This window comes from Accipiter gentilis, chromosome 23 (assembly GCF_929443795.1).
Source record: "Accipiter gentilis chromosome 23, bAccGen1.1, whole genome shotgun sequence".
NCBI classification, from domain to species: domain Eukaryota; kingdom Metazoa; phylum Chordata; class Aves; order Accipitriformes; family Accipitridae; genus Astur; species Astur gentilis.
Window position 1 is genome coordinate 2695189 of NC_064902.1, and position 26520 is coordinate 2721708.

At 34.5% G+C, this 26520-nt stretch overlaps 1 protein-coding gene across 4 annotated transcripts in view; it reads right to left on the reverse strand.

Moving 5' to 3' along the window:
- The window catches only part of PPARG (peroxisome proliferator activated receptor gamma), a 60587-nt gene that overhangs the window by 15307 nt on the left and 18760 nt on the right, over positions 1-26520 (reverse strand). For all 4 annotated transcript variants that reach the window (XM_049826783.1, XM_049826784.1, XM_049826786.1 and 1 more), the window contains exons 2-4: positions 10665-10892; positions 8649-8818; positions 6698-6836 (exon numbers count right to left, since the gene is read on the reverse strand). In XM_049826783.1, the coding sequence (XP_049682740.1) occupies positions 6698-6836; positions 8649-8818; positions 10665-10884 (529 nt within the window). In that variant the 5' untranslated portion in view covers positions 10885-10892. The remainder of the gene's footprint in view (positions 1-6697; positions 6837-8648; positions 8819-10664; positions 10893-26520) is intronic.

Consider the following 26520-nt stretch of genomic DNA (forward strand, 5'->3'; position numbering starts at 1 on the left):
TTTTTTTGAGGAAGAATTTGCAAACTGAAGACCTAAGTGAAATCTGGAAAGACTTCTCAGAGTATTACAGTGGACCTTTTAATCTGGAAAGAAAGTAAGGCAAATATTAGCCTGATCTAAAAGACTGTTAATAAAAAAGGGACATCAGAGTTGCCCATGACTATAAAATGTTAATCACTTCCAGAAATATATGCAGTGCAATTTATTACGACCTGAAGACTTCTAAACATATAGTAAGAAATACTTCGGAACTCAAAGAAACATGTTCTTTGAGACATTTCACAATCATATCAGGAACTAGGTGTTTTGGGCCAGAAAAATATTTTGGTATGATAAAACCTACTTGTAAACTATTATATATAATACCTTTATAATATGTTTACAATAAATTATGCATCCCTACCAGCCTAATTTGAATTCTGTAAGTTCATTCTGTAAGCATACTAACTCTAAGTATTATGGAAATGGAGCTTGACTGAACACCAGTATGAGACATGATTCTGTTGTCAGCCTGTTCTTGAGAGTTGGGGTTTGCAGAAGCAAGTTTATAACCTGGAATCTCATTGGCATAACACTCCTTCTCATCAAGTTTATTTTTTCAAAAAGGTATTAAAAAAAGGGACAGTCTATTGCTTCCTCTTACTATATTTTTATGTTACCTTAGCTCTAAATAGTTTGTACAGTTCCCCAAGGAATTAAAAACAATAGGAATTTATTTTCTTTTTTTCCACTTTTTTTTTTGTTCTCTCCCCTGCACCCCTCCATCCCCCCCAAGTATCTACTGGAACATTCTTAATGATATACCACAGTGTAGATACCATGACACTGATTACTGAAATAGAATTGTTTAGTGTAGAGATGTTATTGAAAAGATCAGGGAGATCAGGGATTTTCAAAACAGAAATTGTTTTGTCATTAGGAAATAACTGACTAAGCTGTATGTCTTTTGTATTCTTTTAAAGAACAGAAACCAGACTGGTAACAAACATCTTGCTAGAAATTCATACATGGGTCAATAGACTAGTGCCTGTTTTTTTCAAGTAAGTTTGTCTGAATTGAGGGGGATAGTTTCTTTTTTAAAACTTATGGCAGTTTTCCACATAACTGTATCTACTGTTGCACTGATACTGCCAGTATAAAATAAGCTTACTTTTAGTTTTGACTATAAAATGATAGCATAGTATGTATACAATGTTTTCTAAATATGCCCCTTATCCTATACCCTGATTCCTGTGCAGAGTCTCATCTCCTGTCCCAGAGTCTCTTGGAAAGTAAATTACAGTATTTGTGCTAGCAATTTGGTATTACTAAACAACATATTGTTGATAGTTCTCTGTTAAAAGTTTACAATAGCACTGGTGTAGAATTTGTAATACATGACAACTTACATTGTGTTTTCTTTTTTAATGGGAAATAGGATTGACAGAGTGTTCGAGAATCATGTTTCTGGTATGCTTCTCTATCCCCAACAAAGGATAGCAAATTACCTTTGCAAAGTAGGCATGCGTTATAAGACCTGGTGCTTCTAATATAAAATTATTTCCATCAGTTTACAGATTGCATTGGAGTTCATCATACTGTTAATATTTCATTTACTGCTAATAGTTCTAGAGTAGATGCCTTCTTTCCCTGATAATTTATTTTTATTTTGCTTGTGATGGTGATACTTATTTTCTTGAAAAGTGCTTTGAGATCTCTGCATGAAAAGTGCTATAAACCCCAAATATTATTTATTACTTTGTTGTTTGTTTCAGTACTCTTCCTTGTTGGAATCGTATCTAATTTTTTGTTTCCATGTTTCTGAGAATTTTTATATATGCAGTCAAAAAACCCTGTGAACATTTATGTTAAATCAGTGCATTGTCTTCACTGTGCTAAATTTTATGAATGCAAGCACCCTTATGTATAATCTATTTTGGAGTTAAAGCCCAAAGACACAGAGGAAGACTATATCAAATGATACATGATTAAAGCTGCATAGAAATTTGCTATATATTTTTATTTGGCATACAGTTGGGGACTCATGATGCTATTTTTTCTACGAAGATCAGATTCCTGGTTTCTTTTTAAAAAAAGATTATTTTAAATTCCTTCTGTGTAAATGAAAAAGGAAACACACCACACCACCACCCCCAACCCCCCTACCCCCAAATAACAAGAGAAATAAGTACTACTGCCAAAGGTAACATTGAATTATATAGCACCTCTGTTAAAATGCCAAGATTACTTTGAAAGAAAATTAGCACATATGTTGTTATATGGTAAACTAGGTTATAAGCACTAACTTCTGTTCTTGAATGCTTGCATACTGCATTCAGAATTGTGTTAGATATAACAAACAAAGCTTAGTCATAGCACAGAAAGCTATTACATCAATGTCAAATCAGTTCAAACTACCCATTATTATCAAAGAATGCACTAGCCGATTAGCTAATCAAAGCAGTATAGCGGGGGGGGGGGGGGGGGGGGGGAGGTGGTGGGGTGGGTGGGGGGGTGGTGTATCTCTTACTGGCCTAGAACACCCATCCTTGGTTTAACAACCCGCTTGAGTGGTATTTCCAGCTATCAGATCATGTGTCTATTAGTTGTCTATCAGTTCAGCAAAACAGCCACTAACATTAGCAGAGTTTGCATTTAGCAGATAGGACCAAGTCTTCTAAATATGTGAATTGACTGACTTCACGAAAAGTAGAAATGACATCTTACTGGGTTTTGTACTATATTAATCCTTAGGGTGTACCTTGTTGCGTGCCGTTGTAATATCAGACTTCTACATAAAATAATTTGGCAATAATAAAATCCCTGAGGAATCTCATATTTTCTTGTGTTGGTGTAAAGTTTGTTATGCATGTTTATTTTTGTATGGATTGTACATTTATTAGCAATTTATCATTTCTGCATGTGCTTGTTTCTTTCTAAATATGTGGTTTTGGGATGGACTAATAGCAGTGAATCTCTCATGAACCAGTTTCAAACTCTGTTCCTATTTCATGAAATATGAGTCCTGGAAGATTTCTGATGCAATTCATGAATTATGAGAATAAATTTTTCTAAACATAATGCGATCAGGACCCTAAAATGTATTTTAAATATAAAAATTCATTAACAACATAAAGTTAGAGAGTTGTGAATCAAACATTCCTATCTTATAATTTGATAGGCAAAAGGACAGTTTTCAATTATTTTGTTTAATGTTTAGAATATATTTTTAAAATAATTGTATTAGTTGCAGCAGATTCTGTTCAATGTTTATTAGCATTGCAGGCAAAATTTGGGGCAAAATTGAATTTTGTGGTACTAGCCTAGTAGTTTACTTTTGGAGAAGTCATTGTCATTTTCAGGGGACTGAGACAAAAGTCAGGAAGAGGTCAGGCACCAGGAGGTTTACAGAAGGAATTTAGTGGGATTTTGGGTGAGAGGAGAAGTAGGAGGGATTGGTGATACATAGAGGTTAGGGTGGAAAAGGGAGAGTTCACAGAGTGGATAAGCGTTCACAGCATTTCTGGTGGTTGAGGAAAATTTAAAGGATGGGTGGCATGATCCTCTCCCTTTTCTGCTTCTGTCTCCACCTCCCTCCTGTGGCTCTGGCCTCATCTTCTGTTTCCCTGGACCACTTAATCCTCCTTGCTACTCTGTCTTCTCTTTCGTCCACCTACCCTCACAGCAGGCCCAGCTGCCTTATCTCCTGGGAGCCTGGGCAGTGGATCAAGGCAGGATCTGCCGGGGCAGGAAGGGCAGGGACAAGCCAATGAGCTGGTATGAGAGATCTGGAAATATGGCTCATGCTGCAGGGGTAGAAGGGGTTCAGATGGCAATTTCTTTCACAGTAATAGAAGGTTGTGCAAATTTGGGCATGTGACTGCAGCTGGAATGTATGATCTCTCTCTCTTTGGCAATTATTTATTTACTAGCATTTACAGTATTCTCTAAATGTCAGTAATATAAAACCAATGGTGAATATAGTAAGACACTACCTGCTACATTATATTCTTTGCCTTTCTGTGAAAAAAATAGAATATTTATCCTTATGCCACTTTTTATGGCTTGGAGAAGTCACTACAATTGCTTCTAGGCTATTCTATACAGCACTATACTGTTCTGATTGTCTAGATTATGGATTATTTTTTTAGCATAAATGAGTCCCCAAATAGACTATAAACACAGTTTCTTACACTAGAAAACACAAGATAAAGCCAGGGCAGATACCTGTCTGAGTTTACTGGAGGCATGTGCCCAGACTGAGCAATTCACTGCTCCCAGAACTGGTAATAAAGACATATTGCCATGTGTGCTCTTTTTCCCATTACAGTAGTTGGTTTTATATAAATAGTACTTTCAGTAGAAGAGAAAAAATTAACGAAATTTCTAAAAAAAAAAAAAAAAAAAAAGAACCGAGCTTCTGCTTAGTGGTACTTCAGAATACAATCTTAGCAATTAAGGGTTAAACACAGAGCAGCACTGTGGCTAGAGAAGGAAAGGAAAACAATATTCAAAGCATGAGAACACTACTGTCTTTTTTAACCTTCAGCCAAGTGGTATGTAGCATTTATGCGTGAAAAAATGTGGCTGTAGCTGCTAAGTCTCCTTGCATTCCCCATCTTTGTAAGTGCCCTATTCATTTTGCAATAATATATCTATGCAAAGGCAGTCATAGATTGGAACCCTCAGGCACAAATAATCCACATTCTGATTCCAAGGATTTAAAATTCAGATAAATTCAGTACTCCAATGGATGAACTTTAATCTGTAGATGTAACATAAAAATGTATCTCAGTGTCATTGACATCCAGCGTTGCATTCCTGCATGCTTCTTTATATAGGCCTGTGTCTTCAAAAGTGAAATTTAGTTCTTTTTTATAAATTTGTTTGTTTATAAATGATGGAGGAATGAGGGTGTTGTTTCATGCAACGTAATGTAACCAGAGTGGGCAAAAAAGGCAAATGTAGAAGCCAATACTTGAAAACAAACACTACTAACTCCCTGTTAGGTGAAATCGTGAGAGCAAATGGAAGCATTCCCTCAAGCCCTGGGACAAATGGCTTTGCCCTTTTCCCCTCCTCTGCATGCCTCCCCCAACTCCCATAGCATGGCCCCTGCTGGTGCCACAGCTTCTGTCTTGGCAGTGGCTGAATAGGAAGAAATGGCAGGTGAAATGTTAATTTTAAAAATATTTCTTGGGTCCTTTATGTTACTAAGCCAAAGAGAACGGACTTGGCCTTCCCTTTCTTGATAGAACTGCACATGGTTCCCATTGACATAATTGGAAGCTGTGTTGCTAGGTTATGGGAGAATTTGGCATGCACCTTGAAAATAATAATAATAAAACCTCCTGAATTACTATAAAAATACCCACAGTAGCATTTCAAAATTAGATTTATTTTTAAGTGTTACTGTTGCATCCCAGGAACTTGAAAACCATGTTTTCTATTAGCAAAACATTTCCCATACCAATTTACATTCACTGCATGTATTAACTTCACAAACCACAGTTAAGCTTTCCTCTTGGGGACAGTACACTCATTTTTTATATTGAAAATAATGAAAGTTCTAAAAAAACCACAGAGAAATTATTTTCCCAGTCATGTTTGCAATTCTTTACCCTTAGAATTACATAAGTCTCTATGTTATGACATTTAATTCCTGTTTTTACTCAACTTTGCCAAAACAAGGCAGCAGAGAATCTTCATTATGTCTTTCTGTCCAAACATTCATAAGTATTTCCACATGAATTGATATGTTAATTTTAAAGTTCAGAGGGACTATCTTCTAAATTCTATGCAAGAGAGCAGTATCCTGATATGCTTAATGCTACCTGCTTATCTGCTGATAAAGGCGGCAATCACAGAACCACATGCAATTGAAAACACCTTTGCAATCTAAGACTGCAACATTTTCAAAATGGAAATGCTGCTTACAGTTCACAGATGGGAGGGGATATTCACTTCTGGATGGTGGAGAGGTCAGACAGTGCATATTACACAGGAGTCACAGCTATACACACTATATGATGAGAGGTCGACAGCTGAATGGGCGTGCTAAGAAACACTACACTCCTACTTACCACACATTGGAATCTACGCCCAGATGTGGGTATCCTAGGAAGGAGGAGGACAGGTTTTTTTAAAACAGTATGGGGTCTGGCCCATTCATTTAAAGTATGTTGTGTTCTACTATGAGGAAGTGTTAACTTCGTGATGCTAACAGTCCTCGAGAAGTATCCTATGCATCAAAATCAAGTTGTTATTATTCACAAAGTTTCAGTAAATTCTCTAGTCCATTTTTCATTATTAAATTAAGTTCACTGCTTACAGGAAAGGGATATTGAACTACAGTAAACAAAAGAGTCTTGTCAGAAAATAAGACAATGAACTGAAAAATAACAATTATACTAGGAATATGTTCAGGAAGAACAACCAACAGTGTAATGAGCAAGAATCATGGAGAGTAAAACCAACTCATACGTTACATTATGTATTATATTGAGAAGAGCAGATACCTACCTATCTGATTTTTATATTGAAAGTAATCTCCAATCATATACATACTCTCCTAAACTCAGAGGCAATCTCTCTGATACGTGTTTCTAAACTGCCTAGACTCTAGATGTTAAAGCAGCACATTCAGTAGTCATATTAATGTTTCATGTTATTTTTCAGATGAAATGTTCTCATTTTAAAATACGCTATGTGCACTTACCATTATGTGACATTCCAACGGCAAGACATTTCTGAAATCTGCAGTATTGGCATTTATTTCTGCTTTTCTTATGGATGCGGCAATTAAGATCACACCTGTCATATATTAGCTTTAATCTGATTGTTCTTCGAAAAAAGCCCTGGAGTAAACATAAAAGCATGTAAAAGGATGCCAGAAACTGCCAGTGTCATCACCTCACTTTTCTATACATACAAAGTGCCTTTCTGTGTACACACTGAACGTAACTTTGTTTTAGACAGATTTCCTAAGGAAGCAAGGCTCATGTGGTCATACTGTCTGCTTATCAGTGTGCTCCTGTTCTGATCGTATTAGACATTTTCAACCTAGTTTGGTAGAGGGGTGAAAATCTCAGATAGCTGGGGAAGCTTATGGGAATCAATGGGGTTTAAAGGACACCAGGGACATAAGTTGAGAGCTCTACAGACATGCTGAGCATGAAGAACACTATGCCAAAGGAAGCAAAGCTTCGTTTATTCCACTGCTCATGGGTCAATTTGCTATAAAGTGAACATGACATTTTCAAAATTTAAAGTTCACTACCAATGTAGAATTTTTTTTATAAATCACAACAAACCAAAAATTCTGCCAACAGCAGTTTGATCTCAAGTAAATAAAAAAAGATTATCAGTTATCTGGGTTTTTTTTAAGTTTTCTTTCCCAACTAAGTATTTTTTATTCTATTTTGAATATTTATTTTCCTTTTTGAGCCCGAGTACTTAAAGAGAATTTATATTCTTTTATCTATTCTATTTCTTTGGGTTTGCACAGTGCTCAATTAATTTTGCAATATTTATTTCTGGGTTCTATTTTCTAGGTTGTTCTATTTTCTAGTTTATCCCCATTGTTTGGATATTACAAGTTTGCAAAGTACATTGGCACATGAAAAATCCAAAAACTTGGTGCTGAACTCACAGAAATTATCACACAGAAGTCTTATGAAATCTTGTAAAGAGAGAAAGCATTATGGAAATTCACAATTCTGTCTTTTTACAGTTCAAAGATGCTTTCTCAGATCACTCATAATCTATTAATAAAGTTTATCCAAATTTATTATCATTTTTTCCTTGTAAAATGAATTTTTCCTCCCAGAGAATAATAACAATAAAAGCATAATGCCAGTTCTTATTTATATAAGTCACTGTAATTAAAGTAATCAACAGCATACTTATCGCTTTATGTGTGTTCCTAATTCAGTGCTACAAAATTTATTTAAGGTCTGGATTGGGTCTTTCCTATTAGTTGTTTTCCTCAAGATATTGAAAACAGAGAAGATGGGAATTTCCTATTAAACTCTGCAATATTTTTCTTTGAACTCAATGAATTATTATTAATTTCTTTCTCTGACATTTCTGTTCTAATTCTTGAGGATGGTAAATTTTTACACCATTCATTTGTCCTTTATATGTTATAAACACTAAATATCATTGATATAAAAAAAAAAAAGCTGGTGGAGTTCTAAAGCAGAAAGCCACGTTCTTTAAAACTATTAGACTTTTCTGTAGTCACCTAGAAATGTGTAAATTGGATAAAGAAATTCTAATAAATCAGAAAAAACAGATTGTGAATTTTAAATTGCTTAGAGTATTGAGCTTTGGAGTTGGGCATGAGCCTGCTTTTGCTGCGTTCTATGAATTCAGATTCTGCAAGTGACCTCCAAGAGAGCAGGAATGAAATATAACTGCATAATTGAAAAGTAGAAGAAATGCACAAAAAATGTGAATAGATCAGTAAAAAAATAGAAAAAGGAAATTATATTTAAAAAACCTCCCACTTATTAAGTCATAAAGTATATGCAGTACATGTGGAACAATTTACTTAAAGACCTAAAACTTTTTTTAAAAAGCACAGATCTCTGATTTTACCAAGTGATTATTCAGATGAAAATAGTATCAAATCTTACTTCAGAAAAAATACATTTGTGACAACTTACCTTACAACCCTCACATGCATGCACACCATAATGAAATCCAGAGGCCTTGTCCCCACACACACGACATTCAATAGCCATAAGGGAGTTGGAAGACTCCTCATGGGGTTTATTGTACAACTGAACTTTTTCTGAAAAATAGGGTGGGGAAGGAGGCTCCATTTTGATCGCACCTGTGTATAGAGAAGATTTAAATGATAAACTCAAAGTATAATTAAATATATAGAAGATGAAGCAAGGAACAATCACAAGCAATCACAGTAAACATAGCCAGATTCATAGGTCTGCTTCATAATACAAAACGAGTAGTAAACAAAGGATGTAAAGGGATGTAAGCTGTAAGCTGCTATTTCACAGGCAGTGTATGGGCTGGAAAACCTTGAAGTGGCAGATTCTGATGTAGAAAGTGTATTACAGATTCAGTTTTCAGTTTTGTAGTGTGGAATGATTTGAAGGTAGGGATATTAAAAATTTACATATGGACACCTCATACCTGAAAGACTGTACTTTTCTCAGTACCTAATCTGGTTGTATTACTTTAAGGTGTTTACAACTACTGCAGGGAGATGAACTGGAGTTTCTAATCTAGACTAAAAAAAAATATTTAAGTATCTAATAGACCTATACATTGAATTATATATTATTGTGAAATATATATATAAGATAATATAATATTGGATATTTAAAGAAATCTAGCTCTCTCCTGGGGAACACTGTCCAACATTGAATGCAGTTTAGAGATATATTTTCTCTTCTGAAAGTTTCTAATTAAGAGAACAATTTGTAATATTGAACAAGCTCAAACAACCAAATATGATATCTTTAAATCAATCATTACTGGTCATAGAAGAAAGAAGTGATATTTGACACTATAACATTATATCAGATCACATCTCAGGAGTGTTGTAACAGACATAGTATTACAACAAGGTGAATGTTTTTCTTTTCCAAACTGGCTACACTATACAAACTAGAAAGTTTTCTTTCCTATATAAACTAGGAGGAAAAAAGAAAAGTAGAAAACTACCTAAGTAAAGACAAAGAGGATTTATCCTACTTAAACTCTATTGCACTCTCTAGGTTGTTATTAAAGTGTAATGGACATTTTTAATTAAACAAAAGAAAAACAAATTATTAGCTGCCAAGATGTCTTGGTACACAAGAGGTACACAGCACCTGCTTCGCTGTACAACCAAAATTAAATTTTCCTAGCAAGAATTCCCTGAAAGAGTTCCTGTACAGATTCCTATAAACAAAAGTGATTTCAAATCTAAGCAGGCTAAGCAGATCTTTAGAAAAGTTCCAGGCACAGCAACCTCACATTCCTACTTTGAGCAGGAATGCAGTAACACCCTATTGAAGAATAGGTCACTTCCTTTCTTAAAAAGAGAGTTTCGCGTAATGTTTTTTACTGTAACTGGCAAAAGAACAGCATTTTTCATAGTATATAAATAATACTAGCCCATGAAGCTCCAAGGTTATCCCTGCATTAGGAACACTGATGAGAGTTATACCAACGTTGTGACTCAGATGTAGCCAATATTTCTACTCCATCAATTTCTTAGGCCATTTGGAATTTAAAAGATGCACATATTAATAATTAATATGCTATGTATGCTGGGGCATTTTTTAACATCCAGGATATTTATTCTGCATTGTGTGCATAGACCTTCAAAGGTCAATTTACACACAAGGTACATGAATGAATTTACACACAAGGAGGCTTCAGAAACAATGGTGGGGTTCATGTGTCTAATAAAAAACATTTAATGTCATTTTAGATACTTTATGATACCTTGTCTAATCTCCAACTACTGCTCTGGAAAGGTGAAGGTCTGCTATATGTATTCTATCTTTTCTATCTGCCCTGCAAGAATATCTTGTGGGCATCTCTGATGATACAGGATACCAGTGTTTAGGCATCTGAATACTTCTAAATCCTTTTGCTGATAGTACACTTTCCAGAGAATGAAGCAAATATGAACATGAAGAAAACAGTAAAAAAAATTAAAAGCATACTTTGGCAGTCCTGGAGCTTGATATCATATTTATAATCAATGCTTGTCTGATCAGTTCTTGCAAGAGGAATATCTTCATAGTGTGGTGAAGAAATGCTTGAAAAATCAACGGTGGTAAATGGCTTTATGTCAAAGGAATGTGTATGATCATCCATTGCAGACAGATCCACTGGACTAATTCCAAAATTAATGGGCCAAAACGGCATTTCTGTGTCAACCATTGTAATCCCTGAAAACAACAACAAAAAAGAAAACGACATTTTAAAAGAAGCTTGTTCTCTCTGCAACAAGTTCAGGCCCGAGCTGAGGTCCAATTGTCTCATGTCCAAAGGGTTGAGATGCAAACTCACAATCAGGTGTAGATTTTAGGGGAATGTTTAGGCCCCATCTATCATTTGGCTTGAGTTTATCACCATATAATGCATTTGGCTGTATAGTAACATTGCATGGCTAACACTAGGCAGTTAACCCAGCTTTGAGGTTCTTCTTAGGAACGCTCTGATGTCTCATGTCATAAGAGCAAATGAGATTTGCTGACATTCAGGGCTCAGGCTAACCTTAGAATGGAATGGCTGTCATAGATATGCTACTAGAATGAATTAATCTGATCTGTATTTCAAAAGGCAGCAGAGACAACTAACGGGCTTACAGAACAACGGTTAGATGAATAATTGACAAAAATTTATATGGGAAAAATAACCATCTAAATAATTATGAATGGCCAGATGAAATACAATTGCATTTTAATAGTATATTTTATAGAACATTTGTGTGCTTTAGCAAGCATGCAAATAATTTAAAAAAAACCCAAAGCCCAATGATGCAAAATTAAAGCGGCATAACTGGAAAAAAAAATTCACTTTTTTTTTTTTAAACAGATAGATAACACTGACTTTAATTGCATCTCTCAATAGCATGCGTATGAATAGAGTTAGAAGTCTTCCACAATTAAGTTTTCAGTTTTTCAAATTTTAATCATCATTCTTCCTAAGTGCCTGAAAATCTTAAAGTTTTTTTATATTAAGAAAAAAACAAAAGTAGTTGGTATTGAATAGTGGTGTTTTTTCCTCCAAATAACCAGAAATATCTGAAATCTTTAGTCATTCAAGTATGTCAAAAGTTATATCCCAGAGTCTTAAACCCAAGGCTCAAGGAAATTTTACTTATGACTTTCCAAATTCCATAGGTATTTATGCAAAAGCCTTCAGCAAATTGAATGAATTTAGATTGACATATAAAATGTTTTTCCGAGTCCTCTTCTGACAATTCGCTGAACCAAAACCCTCGATTTAGACATATTTCTACTATGAAAAAGTTTGCAAGTAACAGCAAGTGTAAAGCACCTACTGTTTTATAACTAGGGTCTGCCTTTAATTTTCCATGGTTTATAAAAAGAACACTCTAATCTAAAAATAGAATAGATGTTATGGAACTAATATAACTTGGTCACTTTGGCTGTTTAATTTGGACTTTAGACCCAATCAAGTAAGCAGCCTTTAACCTCTAGATAAGAGGAACTTTGATTTGATCTACTTTGAATCAAAACTACTCTGTCACACTGCCAAAACTGCTGTTGCAAAATGAATATAATGGAACAGATTTGCTCCATAATTTTGAGATCATCCTTTGTTTTGACAGGCCTACAGGTAAGTAAAAGAGTGATTGTCCTCCCCATCAACTATGTTGAAGTGCTAAGTCTAGAAATGGTTACAGTTCTCTTAATCTTTCCTCAGGAAAGTCACCGTCATTCTTCCACCTTCTAGGACTCCCAGCACAACCTTTTAGTTCTTCCACCTTGAACACTGACGAGGAAAGGTTGTAAGATATCCTTCTTGTTCTTAAATTTCAAGTAAGAAATTCTCACTCCAGTGGGAACAAAAGAGATGCTACTCTATCCCATGCTGCACAACATACATGTTGCCCCTAGCAGACAAAAGAGCTTCTTCATACTGCCACTCCTCTTACTACATGACTGATTAAGTAGAATCCTGTAAAGCACACAGTGTTTACAGGTCAACTGTGGGCAAGGTTAGCCTAACAGTCAGCCAGCCGTCTATCTTCCCAAAGGCTTCAGCCATGGGATGGGTGTACAGTTACATGTTATCCTTAATAAAAGTAAGATCCGCCTATGAGTAAACAATAGAATTTCTAACTGCCGCAAGTGAAAATTTTCTGGTGAAAATACATTATAGGTTGTCAGAGTACCTTAGTGTTATATAGTAGCTTTCAAATAGTCAATTTTTCTCTAAGCATGAAGTGCAAATCCCTGGCCACCAACACTAGGAACTGTCTTCCTTGAACAGATTTCCAAATAAAGCAAGAAAATAGAATAAACTCCTTCTTAAGTGTCCATTTTTGTAATTAACCAGACAAATCTTTAAAAAAAGAAAATAAAATAAAATCAACAGACATCTAAAATTTAAACATTGGCTTATATTCCTTTGAGCAAGTGACATTGAGAGTTATGTCCACTTTGTATCCGGGTGGCTGCCTCAGGGGTGAAGTAGAAGGATGCCTACAGGCATGGTCCCAGTTATAGCCCAAGTTATGGACTGTGGAGTCCGTAGGACGCCATATGCGCAGGTGCACCCATGACATTACTCTGTGGCCAAGAGACAACTGCAGGCAACCATGTCAGCAGAAGGCAGGAGGACTCAAACTGACAGCTGCCCTTGCACAGACACCTCCCCTGCACTGCACAAGCAGCTGAAGAGGCTTGAGTACATGGATAAAGGGAAGTGCAAGCTTAAGTCACTCACTGAATAGAAAGATACTTAATCACGTGTCACTGATCTCAATTTTTGTATTACACACAAAGAAGATGTTAAAATAAGTTTTCCAGCATCATCCGTAAAAACTCTATAAAAATATTCTCAGAACCTCGAGGCATTATCACTTTGTATTTTCAATTTAAGACTTCAGTTTGCAAACCTCTGTGAGCTAAACAGCAAGTTAAAGCTAGTCTATATTTCACTTTGTAATACAGTGAATGACTGTGATGTTTTGGAGAATTTGATTATGTATAATGTGATTAATTCTTTGAAACTCCTGAATCATTGTAACACAGTGTGTGCATGAAATTCACTATGTACAGATATACTACAGCTTAGAAAGACTCAGATAAGCATGTAAGTCCAGAGGTCTGGTTTGCTAGGCACAAACTCCAAAAGCCAAGAGGATATAGTAATTCATTAGCAGGAATTTTCTGTTTTCACAGTCAGCACAGCTAACTTGTGTCAGCAAAGTCTACCAATAATGCCAGAGCAGTCTCATTGCAAAAGTATTTCTAGCCTAGAACTATGAGGTTTTAGATTTTTGTTAAGTTTTAGAAGAAGCAAAATAAATACAAATAAATAACATAATCTGTTATCTTAACAATCACTAATATGAAGGACTGCATTTCATGCATGTTTTTTCCTTATTGTTCTGGATTTTTTTTTCGTGCATCTGTTCTCATCACACATGATCTGTATGCTGGGAATAGAGGAAATAAAAATGCCAAGATTACACTGAAGAGAAAACCAGGGAATTGTGGGTGCACTTATCAGCTACTATGGGTCACAAAGTAATTCCATTTTATGCTACTCATATTTCTGGTCTAAGGTAATAAAATCGGGAATAAGCAGCCATTTACAATTCTTTGAGCAAAAGCCTATAAACTCCACCCCTTCCAGAGTTTAAGATCCCATGACTAGTAACATCAGTTCTTCTGATCTTCAGGCAACTAAAAAGGCTTTGCTCAATAATCCCACTACAAAAAATGTCTACTTCTAGTTTTGAAAAATCGTTATGTTGTCTATATTATAATTTCATCTAAGATGTCCACAAAGGTACCTAAGCAACGATACTATACATTTACACATGCACCCAATGGAAGACCTGAAGTTTTCTGTTAAAATAAAAGGCTCTGGCATTATAGCATTTCTATATACAACAAAATAGCTAGGCATCTATGATCCCACATTGATATTATTCATAAACATTTCTGAATTATGAGAATTTTCAGGTTTTCTCAGGTTTTGGATATAAAAATCAAAGCATTTCATTACAGTTTTAAGGTTTGAATCTCCATGTATGACTGCTAAGTCTGAGTCAAATTATGGATAACCTGTTCAATTTAATAAAATTTGCTATTACACTGGAAACAAAATGAATTTTACTGTTCAGTTTTAATTTACATTATAAATACTAGAATGGAGAAAACCTTTTATGTGCTAGTTTTATTCTTGCATTATTGAAAACTAAAATGTGAAAACTGTTCCTATGTTTAATAGTTTACAAATATTTCTATTTTGCCTGTAAGTTTACTTGATTTCTGCTGTGTTTTTTCTTTTTTCCTCCCCGTAAAAGATGAATGCCGACATTTCCCTCTGCAAAAAAATATTTAATTGCAGTCTTCTCATGGCTTTTTAAAAAAAACACAAACAAAACACCAGAACATCCAAAGCACAAGTCCAATCAACAGATTACTCCGGGATTCTTTCATAAAACTCACACGTGCTCATATGAGATTCAGGTAATAAAAACATAACTAACATTGGCTAAAAAGATTTTCATGTGCAAAAATCATTCTCAGCCAGCAAAAGACTATGCAGAATAGTAGCAGAGGTGTTATTCACATAAAGTCAGAAGAATACACTTTAACATTTAATCATCAAAAAGACCGGAAGTGAAAGAGAGAATGCTGTTGAGATAACATTAAACATTGAGATATGAAAGTAGTTGTTATTACTCTTTTTACTTGCAGTTTGTCTCATGTAGCCAACTGCTAACTATTATCTACAAGAAAGTAAAAGAAGGCACATGAACTCGTCTGGTACATGTCTGTATTAACTGTCAGCTGTAGTGACAGCTTACAGTAGTTAATCTGGTGCTGATTGTGAGAACTATCATAATCATTAAGTTACTCCACTCAGTAGCAATTGCAAATTGAATTGATTTCCAATTCCAAAGAGTTATTCAGTGCATTTTTTATATTTGAAAAACATAAAACAGAACATAAGAGATTATCATGGTATGAAAAACATCTTGGATCACAAGCTACTCTTTACCATAAACACTACCCGTGCTCAGTTAACCTGAAAGGCCTGTTGCACTACATTCTAGACACGCTCTTTCCAGACAAAACTACCAAAATATGACCCTAGAGGTATTTAATGAAGCAACCAGAACATCCTAACCTCATACGAGTTACAGAAAATCAGAAGAAAAAAACCAGTTAAAGCCTCTCAGCTTTGAAACATTACTAAAATCAAGGCAATGGTATAATTATACTACATAGACTGATATAAATATGGACAAATATATGCATGATGTAAATATTGGTTTTGTTGGCATTTTTTTTTCATTAAAACATATTTCATGGAATAGTTTGAATTTCATCTTGTGTACAAATGTGTCAGAGTTTGTCAAGTAAACTCACATGCAAGTGCTGCAGAACTTATTGGGACTTTTGCCAATTGATTTAATTAAAGCAGGCTCAGACCATCTCTGAAATAATGTCATATATAAGTTGGTTAAGATCACACACAGCCTTTCCTAGCTTTGAAGACAAATTTAGAGATAGTGAAGGGTCAGCTTGATATCCCCTATATTTAATGTATTTATCTAATTAAGAGGAACAATAAAATGTTTTACATGTGCCTTGCAAAAATGCATCTACCCTAAATGACAGCACCACATCCACCGAATTAAAGACCTTCATTGATATTTTAGAAGAGAATGCTGCAAAAAACCTATAAGAAGAGAAAGGACAGTCTTGTGATAAAACAAATGCATTCTCCTTTCAATAACTCAGTTGTTTCATTGCCTCTGACACAGAAATTCTATGTGGCAATGGACAAGTAGTTCAAGCCAACATTTTCATTAGTGCTGTTTTCAGGTCCTAAATGTGAGGCATAGGGTCTGGTGATACGTTGTGTTCAGAAAGTGATTAATTGATGTCTCTGGAAGGTGGAGATGGTCATCAATTCTAGTAAGAATTGGAAAAATTATATCAATTTTTCCTATTCATTGTTCTTCTGGTTATTTAGAGAAAATTGCATCATCTTACTGCATTTACTTTTTCCTGGAGAAAAAAAATAATCCTACTATTTAGACTTTTGTCTCAGTTCTCCACTTGTCCAATGAAAGAATATTATCTACTTCCCCCCCATTCTCTGTGTTATCATTCAAATGGCAATCTTCTTCAGCAGGGATGGTACTACTCTACACATTTTTAATATTCCTGATTATGTCCAAGTAGAACAAAGCTTTAACCTTAGTTTAAGCCTTTAGGAGATACCTTCTTCAATCATGAAAATGATATATTTTTCATTCATAGTATCTGTCATTGTAATGGACTTTATCTAATAGACAATATTTGCATAAAATAAAGGTAATTTGGTTGTGGATAAACCAAAGTATGTGATTTTTTTCTATATTTCAAACAATGATTCAAAGCTCTTGGACATAGTCCGGTTGATACATTAAAACAACTGCTCTGTGGTCTGCAGGTTCTTAAATCTGACAACCACTCCATAACATAGGACTGTACTACTTTGTGTTCTGTTGCTGCAAAGTCAGCAGAGGGAGCACAACATAACTAAAAAAAAACTCTTTCCAAGAACTCTGCTGACACAATCAGTGATGCTCTTAAACAAACAAACAAACAAAGAAGTACATAAAAAGAGCCTTGTTGGCTGATATGCCCAATTCAGTGCTTGACAAAATCAGTAAGCTTCAAACTGCAGCAAGAAAAATAAACGTAACAGCAAAAAGCTATAAAGACTTGCTTTAAAAATTCCATTACAGAATTTTGTTTTGTTATGTTTGCATTACCAAGAAGCAGAGATAAAAAGGATTTTTTCCTTTTATCCATGCACATATTCAAAACATTGGTATAATTCAGGGGAGAAATTGTTTCATTTATGTGATGATGCATGCACTGAACAGCAATATATTGGTAGGACTTAAAACAGTTATCCAAAGCAGTCTTTTTTTCAAGCAATCTACACATTAGAAACCACTGTGTGGGAAAAGGACCCAAGCTTACTTAGGCACCTGATAGAATAAGTATTGACAATTTTTTTAATTGTAAATTCAAATGGTTTTTGAAAACTCAGTACTGCCTTTCAGCATTCCTACCCTAGGCCTGTGTATTGTAGCAGGAACAAAAGTACTTCTGTGTGCACCTTGGAGGCAAGCACACTCCTGCTTCTACCACTATCTCAGTAGACCTGTTATTTTTCTTTTCAAGTGTGAATTTATCAAAAATATTTACAGGAATGAAAATTGAGCTCACTGTAGAACAAAACTTTTATGGATTTGTTTCAGTTAGAGAACTCTAAACTAAAACTCTCTGCCCCACTTAATTTACCTGCAAAACCAAAGAAAATACCTAGTGTCCTCTAGCAAATGTTGAATGTCAAAATCAGCTCCATGATAAGGAGTGAGTTAGGGAAGAAGTAAGTTCATAGCTGATTTGGTTGAACGTCAGCCCTGACTCCAAGTACAAGATCAAGACAATAAATGACATTTTCTTCTCTGTTCCTCAGATCCAGCCCCCAAGCCATCTAAACATGGCCCAAAAATAAACATGTCCATTAGGAAAGATAGCTGACAATACCAAAAACATGCAACATAGACAATATACTTTTGAAAGAATGGGAATAAACATCCCATGTAAAAACAACCCTAGTGGCTCTAGACAAAATGGTTTTGTTACATCTTTAAGCAGAGGAGGAGGGATGTATCACCACTGCGGCAGGGTGCAGCCAACAAGCACACCTCAAGGGTTAATCATTGAGTGGGAGGGGTATGAGCTTATGAAAGTCTCCTTTACAGTCTTCTGTACTAACCTGCAGAACCAGCACAGGACCAAAATTCTGATAGCAAAAAGAAAAGCAATAAGCTGGGGCTGAGTGGAATGCTAAGGGTGTGACAACAAACCAGATACTCCCAGGAACATCTTGAAACACTGCCACCAGATGCAAGTTTCTGTCACATCTCCACAATGAAACCATGGAGGAGTGTTGAAGACTGGATGGCTTAAGAACCAGGCTGAGAAATCCAAGTGGTGCACTGTGCAAGGGCTGCAGGGAACAGTGTCACTGAGATCCTTCAAAAAGCCAAATAAAACGTAAGGGAGGAGTCAACCCATTCATCCTCTAAGGTTGCACAGTAAAACATCAGAAGAAACTTGAGAAATGGTGTTAATCCAAACACTTGGAAAGGCCAAAGGCAAGCAACTCATAAATCAGTAGGAAATGTATTTTATTCCTATAATTGAATTATAACTACAAGCTGTGATCACTAAAAGCACAGTCCATAAAATTTACTATAATGTTTAGGAGGTAGATGCTAATAGAAAGAGGGGAAAAAAAGCCCATTCAGAGAATAATAGAGCTGTTTAATTTAAAATATATTTTCTATTCTGTGCCTACAGAATTCATACAAAATGGTAAATGGCCTGGGTTCTTATTTGAAATTTCAGCATTTTATACCCTTGCAGCAACGTAAACCATTGTAAATATAAATACAAATGAGAAACAAGCTCCAAAATGCCAGAGGCTGCTCAGATATACTACAAATTCTACCATTTTATTTTAATTATTTAACGTAGGTTTTGTTGCATTCTGATACTGGATAGACATTGATGAAACTTTAAGTTATTTCAGGGTATAAAAGAAATTGATTGCAAAGCTGTGCTCAATTAAGAGCTTAAATAGAAATTGAGAATAGTGGGCAATGGAAAATAGCTGTATAACAAAAACTGATTTATATATCTGACAAACTTCATAGACAGATAAAGAGCTCAGATTTAAGACGGACAGCACTTCCAAATCATGTGGAACATAACTACAAAATTCTGGAAGTGACACGGTGTTGGGCTCCCAGTGGTAAAAGACTGACTACAATAGAAATGAAAGTGTTCTACTACTGTCACAAGACTAACAGAACACTGAGCTGTAGAGACAATTTCTGCTCTGTTAACTCAGATTCAAAGTTTGTGGGAAAGGACCCTCAAATTGTTCAAATTGATCTTAGAAATACTTGAGCAGAAAAACTGCACAGTTTTCTAGTTACAGGCAGCTGCAGTCCATGCTTTGTGAGGTGCCGTGTATTGAAACTAGAATTAATCCTGATGAAAGACTTCTTTTCTAATGCTTTTTGTTCAAAAACGTCTTAAAAACACCTCCAACTCTTCAAAATAGAAATTATTGTTATTTCATTCCACTGAACAACAACAAAAAACCCCCCAACCACCCCCAAAAGCATAAAAATCTGAAAAATAACATATCACCTGATTGCTAATACAAAAATCAGAATAAACGTCTACAGAATTCTAATGGGTAAAGATCATATATTGGTATTTACAATATGCCCACTTGCCTTAGTAGAGCTCAAATCTGGATCATTTTGGTTTTGAGTGATTTGAGGAAACCAGAAACAAACAACATGTCTCTAACTTGCACTGGCAATATTGTAAAACTATCTCATGATATAAAATGTAGGCGTTACTCTCTATGAATCATTCTGATTTAAAAAAGGATACTGATAGATAGGCAATGAATCACAATCAGTTTTGTAATCAGAAAAAGCTGGCTTCTTAAGAAAGACCTTTGCCCCCTTTGGCAAACCATAACAACTAAATGTGCCAAGCTACTAAGGAGTACGCCTTCTCTTGTCATGTAAGTGGCCTCATAAGACTGAGGGAAGTAATTGACTTTAAAATATATAAAAAAATGCTGTGTTGTATACAAGATAGCAAAGCTTTATCAACCATAAAGTCACAACAGAATTAATTGACAAGAGTCTTAACATTCTCATAACTGTGCTTGGCTCCAAGACTCAATGTGCCTTTTATAACTGGCATGTATTTATACCAGGCAGACTCCATATTACTCAGGTCTAGTGAAAGTTTTACTAACTACAGGAAATTAATATAATTCAAAAATTTCATATTTGTGTAGTTTAACCTACACTATTTTTTAAAAATTATTATTCTTTTTTTTTTTGCCACTGACTCAATATGAGAGAGCAATCTGCTTCCAGATTCTTTGAAACTGGATTCTTGCTGTGCTAAATAAGGTGACTAAGACAATGTTCCAGAAACCTTTCCATATATCCCAAAGATGTACAATAAGATAATACAAATTTTAATTAATTTAAACATAAAATGTCATATCATACAATGGATATAAGCTCTTTCTATTAACAGTAACAAACCCAGAAATTACCAAGGAGTTAAGAAACCTTTTCATTCTCTAAGTTTTCAGTCAGATTTATAAGTTCAATGCATGCCTTTAAAAGTATTTTAAGAGAAAATTCCACACTCAGAAGTTCATATGCAGCACTGTGACTGTGCTCTCAGATGTCAAACTTATATTGAAGTCAATAGAAAGTGTTATAGCTTCAGTAAAAATTCATTCTTTAGGCCACAGTTAAGCAAAACACTCACTTATATGCTTTATTTTCAATATTGTATTATTGTCAATGGTATTTAAATACCTGCTTAAAGTTAAGCACTTTGAAAAACTCAGTTCCTGGCTAAGGAAAGTCTTCTTTAGCTAAGGCATATTATTAAATTACATTTCATAGACATGTATACCTACAAATAAATCAATGTATGTTGTAATACAGATCCATAAGAAATTAGGTTCTCATAAAATGCCATATTTTCTATGTAAAATTACTGTTTCTCACTAACCACAGTGACAACACTGTGCCCAGAGTTAATAAAATACACTCACAACTACCACGAAACACTAGTCGCAATGTTTAGCCAGATGCCTACCGTATGTAGAAACAGGAAACTGTCCCTAAGTATTCAAGTGTAGTAGAAAAGCTACCTAGTAAATTTATACTGTCCTCACGCATGATTCATTATATGAAAATTTGCAAATTCCTCTGTGGTTTCATAAGCCTTTGCAAGATTATCTAAGATTTAAGCATGTAATATGGCAAAATATACAAGAAGACATGTGTAAGCACTGAAGTTACTTGCAAGACAATCTTATGCTCCATTGCTTATTTGGTTTCATTGGTCATTATCACTCTGTCTTCTAATGTATTTTAATATACTAATCATGGACTCGTCTTTAAAAATGGTGCTTAGTCAATAATTATCAACTAAGATACCAGTTTAGCAAGAAATTTTAGAATAGATGTACTTCATTGTGAGATTCAAATCTGAATACAAAGTTTGTATTTCTTTTTAAAATGTAACTTTAGCAGCAAATGTTGTATACTATGTGCACAATATCCAGTCACTGTTTTTCTTCTGAGACATCTTAGATGCAATAAATTTTAAACTAACACTGAAGAATTTTTATAATATTAATACTTAAATAACCACATAAAGCTTTCTCAGTCTACTTAGCAGTAGTAGAGAATTTATTGGTATCTTTTTACGGATTCATAATGCTGTTGGTAAGAAGCCTGGGATTTTTTGCTTTCCTCAGACTCTGTCATGTCAGTGCTTTTTAATGTTCACAAGACAGTAAACTTAAGTATTGTTTCCAAGAGATGAGCTAATGAGGCATACAACTGTAATAGGGTAAAATATACTCATTAACATCCTAAATGCAGTTCCCTGCCATGGCAGAACACTGAATACTCCCACAGGAAGAGGAGGAGGAGGAACAAATGCAACATGAGTTTAAACTCATTCCTTGAATTAAATCCCACTTTTAAAGTTTTTCCTGGCAGTCAAATACATTGCAAATTATCCATGAAAATGCCTCTCTGATATCAGGATGAGCCATTTTCATCACAAAGCTGTCATCTTCTAAAATACTAAAAATGTAAAAGGTATTTTAATATGGTAAGACTCTACGTAGGGCCCATATAATTTGATTGAGCACTATTTTTTATTTAGTATAACTTAAAATATTTTAACCTGTCAATGATCACTAAATCCTAAAAGTTAAAAAGCACTATGTTGCAAAACTCATTCATTAATGTAAACATGTTTAGGGCTATTTGTGCATTAAATACAGAAAATATCTTAGCATAACAGGAAACACACTTTCCTATATATAACTTTTCTTATATATAATTATATATAATTTCTGATATATGCCAAGTGTAAGATAATACTCTCTGTATATGTGTATGTACAGCCAGGAAACTCTGTGATGTCAAGCTAGTTCAAACACTTCAAAGCTTGAGAAAGTAGATAAATATACCAAGGAGGGCTTAATATTTAGCATTCTCCTCTTCTAGATGCCACATAAATTAATCTAGCACAAAAATATGTTGAGATTTTGTGTTGAATACAGTTATTTACACACTGTTATTGAAGTGTATTTTTGTTAGCTGCTGGAACCCTTCTATCAGACATTTATAAACTTGAAAGGGTACTACCAGTGATATGCATACCACTTCAGAGTGCAATGTTGCCCAACGCAGAAATGAAGGACCCTACTCTTTACTCCATCACAATTGTTGCCATTACTCTGACAAGAGAAACACCAGGCAAAAGAAAAATGGTTGATTATGTATAACAGCAGGCTTTGTACCAGCCTACAGTAAGAACAACTAAAATAATTTAATAATAAAGACACGTGAACGTTTGTACACCTATCATCTGTTGTACAAATGTATATTTCTTCTTTTAAATTAGAAAAAAAAAATTAACCTTCTCAACTGTACGAACTGAGAAGCACGTAACCTGCTCAGCCACTTTTCAGCAATAGAGCAATCTCTTGTCATCTGACTACTGTACTTTTGACCTTCCAAAATATTCCCAATTAAAATACATTGACATGTTTTTACATGTGATTCAATAATTATTGTTCTCAATAGTGTAGCATACTTATCGCATATTTGGATCAATGTTCCTTGCATCTCATGTACTCCATCTTTCTAAATATTAATTTTTCCAGATAGCTTTAAAACTATCCCATCAAGACAACTTCAGGCTGCCTACACAAGGAGTGTAGAATCAGGTCATAAGTAGGGTAAGCTTGCTTTTGTAACTGAAATTACAACATTGTGCAACATTGTGAGAAGTATTTAATGAGCACCAGTAAATTAATTATGAATTGCGCTCTAAATTTAAGTTACCTTGAACAGTTCCACTTCTGAATCTTCTATTGGACTACAGGACAAGAGCATCACGAGGATCTTCCCCATTCTTGTTTTTTGGGGGTCAGTACAAAATACAACATAATATAACATTGTACTCTGTATTTTATTCCAGAAGACAAATAGGTAGAAACTTTCTGAAGGAAATTTAGCACTGAAAACTGACTATCATAAGAGCTAGACAAAAATTACTCATTTTAAAGCCTCTGTATGACTAAATAACAGCACTCTGAGAGAAAGAACACTAAAATATCAACTATAAAAACTCAGGATTAAGTTAGCACCAGATTACGTCCTTTCATGTTATTGTATTTCTTACTTTCAACAAAAATTATAGGAATTTTGTTAGGAATTTTCTATTTGATATACTTCAGAAAAACTTGCAGACTGGAACTTAAACCTACACTAACTACTGAACAGAGCAAAAAAAATCAAAACCAAAACCAACCAACCCAAACAGAGCCCAGGATCAGAGTAACTGTGAAACAGATGACACCAAGAAGCCCTAGAACAGCACTGTATTATCTTGAGTTTTAAACTAAATAAAATGGGTTAAAATTATGAGTTTATGGGTTAACAATTTCCTTAGCAAACTCTAAGTAGTCCTGGATGTCAGTGTATACATTGGACAAATCAAACTATTTTCATGTCATTTCCATTCCTACCATCTAATACTAATAAACAAAACTCCCTTTACCACTCAGAAAGAAAATATCACAATACATGCATTCAGATAATGCATTAGCAGGGCAACATTATATGATAATTCAAAAAACGAGTACATGTTCAGTTGTTATACAAGGTTATTTAAGCCTTCTGTCACCCATCCCTCAGTAGTTTTCTGAGAAAAGGCCCCCCATCACAAATTTTTCTGAGAATCTAACACAAGTCTTTGGAAGCAGCACAGAATTTGACAGAGATATTTAACTCTTTTCCAAACGTACTATTCAAGGGAAAAAAACCTTTATACCTTTCTCTTAAGGATATGGAAGTAACTTAGTAAAAACACAATGTCTAAGTGCTGTTTGAACCTGAACGAAAAGATGAATATTCTCCCTGCAGCCCTTTGATAAGAAAAAGTACACAAAATATTGAGGGGGAGGGAATACAATTTCATCTTTTATTTAATTTCAAAATCATTAATGCACTTCGAAAAGAACTTAAATATAACCTGGATAATGATACATTAATGCAAAATTCTACAAAGTCCTGACTTTGTTACTGATGCATGAACTTACTGTATTTTCTAATAAGAGATCTGGCAAGGTTCAAATTTTACAGTGTGCATGAAGACTAAAAGGAAAGAATTTCTTTGATCTTATTTTCTGTTGGGTTGCTCTTCCTCTATGTCATTAATATCCTAAGAAAATGTCTGCTATGACTTGGCTCTGCTTTTGTCAACCTTTCTGTTTTGAAGTGAAATTTTCTCCAATTATCCATTGAAATTGCCTTGCTTTCCCCATGAAGGAACAAACATTTTTACCTGCCAAGGTATGGAAAATTGTTTCACACAACTCACTTGTTCCTTCATATGAGCTCCTGCATTTCCTGCAAGTGTCATTCATCCAGAAAGCAGGGTGTATTTATATTAACATTTAAGCAAACATTATGTCTGGCAATAAAAAGCATTTGTTTAGCAGTTCCATGGCTTTTGCTACTGTTCTTTGCTTCTGTAATAAACTAACATTTTAAAAATTGTGTTTGATGTTATTCTTCAGTTATTAATATTGGTAATCTTTAACTCAGAGTGTCCACGCATAGCAAGTCTCACTCTTGTCACACACTCAAAGTCAGCAGAGTTTTGGTCTGCATAGTGACTGTGTAACTGCACAAATCGTTCTATTAAAGGAAGACAGAAACTAGTATTGCTATTTTGGACAAGAAATTTTCAAGAGCTAAAATGTCATCACTTTAGGACACCAAACAGAAAGTAGAGTATCCACAGCTAAAAACAATTTACTGTTCAGAAAAAGTTATTAATGTATACTTTCAGAATTCTGTTATTTTTAACAGCTAATCTTAAACAAATGCTTTAACAACGAACACTAAACTGATTTTTGTAAATTTCTTTGTTTCCAGCTGTAAAGAATCCACCAATGCTTGACTAAATCAGTAAAGACTCTGATTGTACTTTGTATTTTGCACATAAATATTGTGGAGAGCATGAAGTGTCTATTAGCTCTAAGCTAGAAAATCTGTGTGCCCCAGTCACCTATGTTCATATGGATTTCAGATTCTATGAAGCTCTGTATATGAGACTGAGAATTGCCTATAGAGATCCTGGTTCATGTAAACGTACCTGCTTTCTTTAAAAATATGAACTGCCATTCCAATTCTATCTTTGACAGCTTTTTCTAGTTTCAATTGAGGAGAAAACTGTATAATCAACTTCTACCGCTGTTTCAGTAAGATTAATAATTATAGGGTTATGCAACATTAACAATAGTGGTACAAGCAAAGCAGCTATGTTAAATTTTAACAGCATTAAAAAGAGGGGAAGAAAGAGATTGAGAAAATTTCAGTTCCCTTCTCTGTCATGTGTTCTTGTCATCATTTTTTTTTTTCTATATTTAAAATACTTTAAGAATTTCTTCTGCAAGTAATCTAAAAGGACAACTAACAGAAAATCTTTCAGTTTCATGTCATGATAAATAGATGTATACACCACAATTCAAGACAAAAATGTATATTAAAATGCTTATATTTATAGCTAACTTCTTGCATATTGTTCTAGAACATTTATGGAGTAAGTTAGTATACCAAAAAATATCATATTAAATAACTTT